The sequence below is a fragment of the Corylus avellana genome, chromosome 5, assembly GCF_965113065.1.
Source record: "Corylus avellana chromosome 5, dhCorAvel1.hap1.2, whole genome shotgun sequence".
In the NCBI taxonomy this organism is placed as follows: domain Eukaryota; kingdom Viridiplantae; phylum Streptophyta; class Magnoliopsida; order Fagales; family Betulaceae; genus Corylus; species Corylus avellana.
The window spans coordinates 24465913-24475909 of NC_142494.1; the positions used below are offsets into that span (position 1 = coordinate 24465913).

The 9997-nt window shown below is 33.5% G+C and overlaps 1 protein-coding gene across 1 annotated transcript; it reads right to left on the reverse strand.

Annotated features, from left to right (window-relative positions):
* Positions 1-2175: 2175 nt before the first annotated feature.
* Positions 2176-4568, reverse strand: LOC132183215 (uncharacterized). Its single transcript, XM_059596617.2, has 4 exons — positions 4520-4568; positions 3713-3915; positions 3553-3616; positions 2176-2933 (listed from the first exon to the last, which is right to left on the reverse strand). Exons 2-4 carry the CDS (start codon positions 3874-3876, stop codon positions 2628-2630), a joined length of 534 nt encoding a protein of 177 aa, XP_059452600.1. The 5' UTR covers positions 3877-3915; positions 4520-4568; the 3' UTR covers positions 2176-2627.
* Between the last annotated feature and the right edge of the window lie 5429 nt (positions 4569-9997).

The following is a 9997-nucleotide window of genomic DNA, read 5'->3' on the forward strand; positions in this document are numbered from 1 at the left end:
TTGGTATGAGTGCTTGGGCCTTTTACTAAGTTGGTATGTACACGTTTTAGACCTCTTTAGGCTCTCTTTAACAGTCCGGCCTTGGAGGAAAGCCTGTTGGTATATAATATATGGTGCTCCACCAACTACCCATTAGCTAATTAACCCCATGAATCCGTACGAGAAGTTGTCAGGACATGATGAAGTTTACAACGATGGACCATAGGAGACCCAAATGATAGGCTAGAAGGGCCCAAGACCAAGAAAACGAAGCCTATTGAAGATCCTCGCCAAGCCTCTTTGTATTCCCACACAAAAACGAACAAGAAAAGGTTAGAGTGGGCTTATATGAGAGGATAGGTTGCTAAGTTGGGGTATGGTGGGGGATATGAAGTGCTTATTTTGTCACCGTACTATTGAAAGTAGAGAGCTTTTATTTTTTTAGTGTGATTAGAGTAAGAGGTTATGGAGAGAAGTGATGCTTAAAAGTTTGGTTAGTCCTATTTGGCTGGATTGGCTGGATTGGGAAGAAGTGGTTAGGGAAGGCATGAAGGCATGAAAGGGGAAAATTTTGCAATGCACTGTGTAAATTGGCTCTTAGGGCAACTGTGTATCACATATGGAAGCATCGGAATAGTATTAAATTTTGCAATAGAGTGAATTCTGAGAAGCAAATATTACAGCTTATACGTTGGGAGATTAATATAAGAATCATGGGGAAGAGCAAAGGAAAGTTCAAGCATACTGTTGAAAATGTCAAGATTTGTGAGAATTTGAGCATTCTTTTGAGTATATTGGTTCAAAATGAGTAATGAAGCTCTCTTTTTTCTTTGATGGGTGGTGGTATTTTTTTTTAGCTTGTGTTTTTTTTTTTGTTTTTTAAGGAGACCATTTGTAATTGTTTGATTGAGGTGGGGTGTTTCATTGTTTGATGTAAAGAACTAAGTTCCAACTTTCTTGTTGGTGTGTTTGGGTGTTTTGAATGAAAATTTTATTCATCCCAAAAAGAGAAAAGGTCTTCGCACATCCACACGCTTTGACCAAGAAAAATAAATGATCAAACAAAATATATTCTCAACTTCGAAGTTACAATTATCATCCAAAATATCCTAATCACCTTCATTAGTAACCACTAGCCTTTTTGTCCAACTATAATGTGTATTGTAATTGCATGCCAAATTTGGGAATGAATCTATAATAATTAGTTGTCTAAATTGCTAGCAATTAATGTGAGGAAGCCTATATAAGATAAGTAGCTGGACAGCTCAAAATTTATTTGGACAGGTAAGTCATATATGAATTATTTCACATTAGCTACCCAAACAATTTAGGCAGCTAATTGCCATATGCCGGTTTGTATTTCTCAGTTTTCATGTAGATTTTGCACAAAAAAAACTTGCTTGTGATTATAATATTTTACCATATTTATTGTTGGCCATGCATTATGCTAAGGGGCGCAAAATGGCATATTTTCCAAATCGTATGACGTGGGGAAGCTCATGTCATATGCCAGCCATGGAATTGACAGGAAAGGACCAAAAGAAATGCCGTTTTGGTGAGAAATTTGAGCTTCTTTAACATTGATATAGACAAATATGTGTATGGTTTCTTGTATATATAATTTGTGAAGTGGCCTTACGAAGAATTGAGCAGCCAGCTGACATATTTGATTCGTCTTTTCCTCCTCCGAATGAATGTTTGGATTATTTGAAACTTTCCACAGCTATAGGGGTTGGCGTGACTTGGGGTGATGGTGACAATTTCAGAGTGAGAATTTGTCAAGCACCAAGTATTTGATTATTCAATAACCAGCTAATCCAAATCCAAATAATTTAGACTATTCAGATTTCTCATACAAATCCACAACAAAAGCCGACCCCTTTTACTTGTCCTATATGCTTTAGATAACATTCCTTGGGTAGCTTCTTTCTTACGGTTTACACGAAGTGGGCGTCTCTTTTTTTCTTCTATTTAAATGGTAGGAAATAAACCTACAATAAAGACAATGGCGACCATAGCCTAGAAGAATATAAGTTGACAGAAGAAAATTCCACCAACAACGGCCATCCTTCATATGAAGACAGAAGGTGTATGGTTGGTTTATAATGTTGACAACAAGGGCAGAAAAGAATTCCTTTTTTTTATGTGTGGAAAAATATAAAAAGACAAAAGGAACAGAAGAATTACACCAAGAAATACAGGCAAAAACCATATATATATTGAAGGGAAAAACATTATAAGAACCAGACAAGACCATTAGCACTTATCAAAACAAATTTACAGGGTAGATTTACCAAAATTAAATCACCATCAGCCTCTATACAGAAATTTTCCATGGTGATCACCTAAAAAATCAAGACACTCCCAACACTAACCCCATCTTATATTACAAAATAAGCCGTGCTCTCCAACAACATTCAAACCTTTTTCTTAACAACACAAGGTTTGCTGTCTCTTACAAGTTCAACCAAACTACTTACAGAGATATTAGCAATAAGACGATCACCAACAAAAGAAATGATATATACACTGCTAACAGAAGACCTTAATCCTCCAAAAATATGCAAAATTCCCTCTGCTTGTTAAGTCTGCTTTGTATGAATTCTGGCATTTAGCTCCCTTCTATATACACTTCCTGTGATGGAGTTCTAAGCAACAGCAGGGATGCTGGAATTTTGGCGATCCCTGTTGAGGCAATCAAAACCTTCTACTCTAACTGCGGCCGGTTTCAGCCCAAGCTTCATTCTAGTGCAACCTCCTTTGCGTGAAGATGATGATGGAGATGAAACACCGGATGGCGATGGTATTGACAATGGCGAAATAGGAATGAACTTTTCATCTCCAAATCGAGCATCTTGGATTAAGGGGTTGGCAGACCTGCTTGGAGGAGACCCACAAAAATAAGGTGGTGACGACGCAAACTGGGCTGCAGTTAGTTCTCCAACATGACCCTCCTGTAGAAACCAAGATATCAGTCCCAATCAAAAGACCAGTTCAGAGAAAATGCCTAGTATTATAGAATTAACCTAAACAGCCCATCTAAAAGAAGCATAAATTGCAAGGGACTAGCAAGTAAACAACCAAAAGATCAACTGATGACAACTTAAGATGAAATTTTCTTTGAACCTAAATCATTATCCATGAAACATTTCCCAAAAGAAAAAAACTGCTGGCACGTAACACTTCCAGTAAGGTATCTATCAAGAAAACTAAACCCTTATAATATTTGGCATATTTTTTCACAAACTATTTTCCAAAACAAACCAGAATCGATCCAGAACATCGAACCCTTTAAAATGATTTTTCAAAATTTTCCCACAAGCCATGTTGGAAGACAAATAACTAAAGTCAAATTCTCATCAAACATGCATCCATCGGTTTAAAATCCAGATCATTTATTCAGAAGAAAAAAAAAAATTATGCTCCTTAATTTGCAAACCAAAAAACTGTTCATACCAAAACAAAAATAAATAAATAAAAAATCATTCCCTTCTTCAATATATTTAACCTTTATGCATCTCAATTCAAAACCAAAACACAAAAAAGAAACAACCAAAAAAAATTCCAAATTACCTTCATGAGAATCATATCCAGAAGCTCTGCTCCAGCCTTGGAATCACAAACCTCACCGTAATGACTGTTACGCAAAACAAAAAAATCCATCAAGTTCGAATCTTCAAACGCTTGTGATATTAAACACCCACAATCAAAGCGAATAGGTATGAAAAGTTACCTCATGTGCCATCTCAAGGGCCTCACTTGAGTGTTAGCCAAAACCCCGACACGACGAGGCTTTGGACAAACAACAGGACCCTTCAGATCAGAGATCGAAACGGTGCTCCTCATCTCTTCGCCGCCGGCCACAAAGGCGTTCTGCTGAAAATTACAGTGATTCATCTTCCGAAATTGATCACAGCAGAACGCCTATGGTTAGACCTGTGAAACAAAAGATTCAACTGATTATTCGCTCGATATTTACAAAGCTCATTAAAAAAAAAAAAGAACCAAACTTTCATTCATATCTCAGTATTTACGGGTTAACTGAGCTTCAAGCTTTAATTTTTGCCAACGAAAAACAACAAATAACACATTAAAACCAAGAATTCTCATTTTGCTTTCGTTTATTCTCGATTTCCGCTCATTTACTCAACAACCAAACACAGAGCTACAAGATTCGCATACGCTACTAGCAGATCTGAGACTCAGACCTCGAAGAAACCTCTGATTCATGCACAAAAAAATAAAATTCCTCAAAATCTAGAGCTCTTTTCAGCGTGTTTTCTCGGCACTGCTTCAGATTGATTTGCAGTGGAATCTAAGAGCAGAATGAAAATTTTGACCACAGATAAAAGAAAAAAAAAAAAATGAAATCCAAACACTCCAGAAACAAAAACAGTCTTGAACACCAGATCCGTTACGAAACAGGATGATAGGTTTTGTGAATAATTGTCTAAAAATTGGAACAAAAACAAAAGCGCCAGATCTGCGAAGCATAACACACACACAGAGATAGAGAGAGAGAGAGAGAGAGAGAGAGAACCTAAAGGGAACGCTCCGAGAGAAGAAAGCAAAGGAGGTTGGAAGCAGAGAAGAATGGCTGTCTAGAGCTGAGATGTATTTATAAGGGCTGACACGATGGTAGGTGGTGGAATTAGACCTTTTTTTCCAATCGCCTAACAAAGTAAAAAAAGTATTTTCGTTTCGCCGAAAAAAAAAAGAAAAAAGGACTTATTCTACGGAGCTTATTTTTCAACCGCGTTCCCACTTCCCAGTAAAATTAAAATAAAATTATATATATATATATTGGTAAAATTGGTATATAAGATAATATATTGGAGGTAAAATCTGTTTAATTAATTTATGTACTTTTCTTATATGCCATAGTTTGAAGTCAAATAGATGGATTTGATCTCCTACTCTACTATTTGGGTCTCATTTTGGATAGCTTTCATGATAGACTAGGGCATTTGAATTTCATATAAACCTTTTACAATCTTAATTGAGTTATGATTATCTATAAAACCCTATTATATATTGCTTTTGAAAATTATCGTAGAGTTTTTTTCAGGAGGACCGGCCCTCTCGAAGTACCTAGAAATCCATTTTTGCCATGGAATCAAAATGCATATCATATTTTGAAACCATATCGATTTAATCAGGGTAAGAATTGTCTATAAAACGCTATTATTGCTTAATGAAAACTATATATAGTGAAGTTTTATTCAATCTTGTATGATTAGAGGAGGCCTGGCTCCTTCTTGTTCTGATTTTATTCTACATTGAAAGTAAATTAATCTAAGGTTGAAACCTAAAGGCATGTTCCAAGCATATATCAGTAAAAAAATATTCTTTCAAGTATAATATTAAGTCCCTAAAATACTTGTTTTTGTAAGGACCTTGAGTGTAATTTTAGCTTCTCTATGTATATCCAAGTGTGTTAAGATATCTATCCCCCTAGGTGATCGAAATAAATTGTTACAAGGGTCATGGCTTATCAAAATTTATTTTTGAGAAAGTTGTCATTTGGCATGATTGGTTTTGGGATGGTGTAATTGAGGTTCATATTTTGCATAATATTTTGTGTATTCTTTGTAGACTTCAGTTATATTTGATACACTGGAATGATAATTAATTGATAACAGAAATCTGTATTATAAAGAATATAAGAAGTTGAAATAGAATGATAGTGCTTATTGTTAGAGACAACCCACATATTATCTCTAACACCTATTCATTTGTTTGGTAGTAACACATGAATGACCGAATTTTCTAACTTTCAACCATACTTCCTACAATACCATTATTTATAAAAATAACACAATAATAGAACACGTACTCTTGGTTGGCAACACCCCAACCATCGTGTAGGGGTGACCGAACCACCAAATTTGGCATTTGCAACCACCATATCTGAGCCAGGTCGATGGTCGCATGGTTAAGGTAGGCAACCACCCCACTGGATGGTCGGCCATCCATGGGGGAGATTAGAATGAAAATAACATATGGTTTTTGGGATATCAATTTTAGAGTTATTTTAGTTATGGGGAATTCCCGGTCCCTAGCTTTTTAGATGAATAATCACTTTCAAAAATGATGACGCAACCAAATAACGCAAAATAGCTGTTTTATAAGAATAGTTATTCAATTCTTGGATCATATTAAACTTAATAACCTTTTTAGCAAAATGCTATTTCATTGGATATATATGGATGATTGGGAGCCTCTCCCTATTGAATAAAGAGGGATTTTAACTTGCTATTAGGTTTGAAATTAAACCAGCACCGCACACGGAGAAACTAATCCCACAAACTTATACTCTTTACCAACTATTTTTCCTTTCAAAGAGTATGTAAATGCATAACCCTCTACGATTCTGGTCATTATCTTTTAACAACTTTTTACAAGAGTAACTAATTAAATTACAGAGTATTATTAACGAAAGGTTGTTAAAAAATCCATATGTAGAGCTCTATCTGTGAATGTTTTTTTTTTTTTAATCTATAATTACCACATCACATCCATTGATCCATATTATTAGATTAGCATTTCTCTATAATCACCACATCACATTTTAATATGAAATAAATAATGTATGTTACCTAAATAATTATATGGGGAAAATATATTTTACCCTCTAATTATCCACTAATTTGCATTTTTACCCCAATGTTTAAAAAATGACACTTTAACCCCTCTAAACTTTCAAATTGTTGCAATTCGACCATTCTGACTCTTTTTTTTTTTTTTTCCAAAATGCCCCCATCCCAAGTTTTTTTTTTAAAAAAATAAAAAATTAAGGGGTGGTTGGCCACTCCAGTTGGGCTTGGGGGTGGCTTCGGCCACCCTAGACCAGCCACCCCTTAATTTTTTATTTTTTATTTTTATTTTTAACTTGAGATAGGGGCATTTTGGGAAGAAAAAAAAATCAGAATAGTCGAATTGCAACAATTTTGAAGTTTGGGAGGACTAAAGTGTCACTTTTTAAACATTAAGGTTAAAAGTATAAATGTGTGGATAGCTAAGAAAATAAAGTGTATTTTTCCTTAATTATATTGTTGATTGAGGTTCAAATATCTAGAGACTAGAGTTGCTTTACATTTGTACAAGGGATGGTTCAAAGCATTCGAAATTTGTAACCATATTTAATTAATTGATTGTGTATATAAAGTTTATTCTCGTTACCTTAAAAAAAAAATAATAATAAAACAAAAAGGTGGGAGGATTGCTCTTTGATTTTTTAACAAAAAAAAAAAAAAATTGAAAACATTAACAAATAATTCAAAATATAAAACATTTATAAGATTTTTTTATTTATCTCGAGTGCCAAAAAAAATGCTTCCTGATATTTTTACTTTTGAGGCTTTTAAATAATTTCACAGCAAATGGATAGGGTTTTCCCAAAAATAATAATAATAAAAAAAAGGGGTATGAAAAAGAAATGAGTAATTGACTTTGACAAAACACGTAAAGGCCCGACCAGACATATACCCGTGATCGAGCTGGCTTCCATGAACACACACACTCACTCACTCTCCCTCACTTTGACTTTTCAACGAAATTATGATAATAGGCATCGAGTAGAAAATGATTATTTTCCGGGGCTCATTTCCACGCGCGCCAATTACGGATCTGAGAAAAGAGTAGGCCCCTCCACGTAGGCATCTTATATACAATGTCTTGTCTAGCACAGATTTCGGAGTGACATCACGACACGTTCCCTTCCCTGGAATCGCCACTTGCCTTCACGGCAATAAAAGTTTGCACGTGGATCACGTTCGGCACCGACCGCCTACGAAAAGTTTCCGACACTCTGCTGTCCGGTAGTTATTTCTACAGTTTGGGACTACCAATCAACAATTATCTCAATTTCTTAGACGAATATTTCCACATATTTCATTAATTAAATCATAATAAACAGTAATTTATAATTTGTTATTCTAAACATTACAAAAAAAAAATAATAATAATCCAATATTGTGCCGAGAATAAGTGCACGATTGAAATTCTGTACCCCTCGTCTCATCTCGAGTAATTCTAGAAGGTTTACTTGTGTCGTACTAAGAATAATGTGGCTATTAAAATTACCATTAGGCTTGTGATTGATCATTATTAAATTTTGATCAAATTATAATTTTAATAGCCATATCATTTTTAATAAGATACGAGTAGACATTCTAAAATTACTCCCTCGTCTCTGTTAGATTAACCAAATTAGTGAGACAAAACCAAAATTAGGACTTTCTCTTTATCACGAATATTCTTAATGATCAAATCGAGATTAGAAGAAATATTAGTTAAGTGAAAGTGAAAGAGAAAGAGAAAGAGAAAGAGAAAGATAAAAAGAGAGCACATCACTTTGTGACCTGGAGGAAGGTAGTTTGTCACTACTTTTATTCATGGCCTTGTACTCTTTTTACAAAGTTGCTCAAATCGATCAAATTATTTATAACTTTAGATGGATATTATATGGATAATAATATGAACAGAAATTTTTAGGAAATTCTTACAAATAAATCTCTAAGAATGACATGTGTTATATTTAGATCTTACGTTTTTATTCGATTTGAATTTAGTTATTAGGTTTCTAATTTCAATAACATGATCCTTATATTTTGTCCACCTTTTAAATTGGTCATTCTATTACTTTTCAGTTAAAATAAATTGTTTGTCATATGACATGTCTGTCTCAATTGACACGCCAATGTTCATATCAACACCTAATATGAATACCATATCATTAAGTGCAAATTCATTCATAGATAAAAAAAAAAAAAAATTAAAAAAAAAAAAAACAAACTCCATAAAAAATAATAATAATAATAATAATATTCTTCATCATCCTAATCTTTTAGATTTGTAGCTTCAAATAACAAAACTGTTAACTTTGACACTAAGATGGATCCTAACGTGTTAAATGAGACACACGTAACATGTAGAAAATTGTTAGTAGAAAATTGTTAGAGGGAATAGACTAAATATGATTTTTCCCATAATAATATGGATAGAAATTTGTCAAACAAATTAATCTCTAAGAATGACATGTGTCTTTTAAGCATGTGAGACTCACATGCTTTCTTCTTAATATGTATTTTTAATTTAAAAGGTGGACCGAAACATATGCTTTTAAGCATGGACAGAAACACATGTTTTCTTATTAATGCTATTAAAATAACATGTAAGAAGCACACATTAAAAAGAAATATGTATTTCTCACATACTAAAAGACACATTTCCATTTTACAAACTAGTTCGTAGACAATTTCTTACAAACTAAAGTTATACATGCGGATGCGGTTATTTACAATATCTGCATTTGAATCATATTTTTTCTAATTGCATCCGTGCGATTATTACGATTAGTGAATGTGGTTATTATCCGCTATCCGTACTTTAAGTAATGAACCTATTTTTGTCTCTTGGGCCTTCTTTTGGTCTCTATTACGACCTTTTTTAAATGATTTTAAAAATAATTTAGACCGATTTTTAGTGTTTTGGACTTATTTAATTTTTTTTTAAGCCTTAATGTTTTGAAAATATATTGATCTCACATTACTTTTACCTTTTTGCCCAAGTGAATGAGTGAATTGTTAAGAAAAAAAAAAACTAAAAACAATGTAAACATAACATATACTTAATCCAAAACAAAGTTGTTTTGGTGAATTTATTAAATATAGTATAAATAAATTATTATATACAAAGGGTATGAGGATTAACGGCATCCGCATATCTTAAAATCATTATTTGCATCCGCATCAACATGTACAAAGAGCAGATAGCTGCGAATGTGGGCAGTTAATATCTGCCCGCATATACACCCATATTACAAACTAGTTTGTAAGAAATCTTTGTCCTAATAATATCGTTCACGTATTATTCCTAATGTGGTAGCTAGAAGTCACTTAAACCTTACACGATTAACTCGATTAGGGTTTAATGAGAAATCAAAATAAAATGTTTGGTTTATCACAACTTACATTCAAACACTTAAACAAATTATTTGAATTAAGAGTATTGGAAC

Excerpts from the sequence above, each read along its gene's own strand:
- LOC132183215 (XM_059596617.2), bottom strand. The coding sequence starts at position 3,876 with ATGAATCACTGTAATTTTCAGCAGAACGCCTTTGTGGCCGGCGGCGAA. Across the intron at positions 3,617-3,712 it reads CCCTTGAGATGGCACATGAG|TCATTACGGTGAGGTTTGTG; the intron begins GTAACTTTTCAT and ends TTTGCGTAACAG. Across the intron at positions 2,934-3,552 it reads TGGATATGATTCTCATGAAG|GAGGGTCATGTTGGAGAACT; the intron begins GTAATTTGGAAT and ends TGGTTTCTACAG.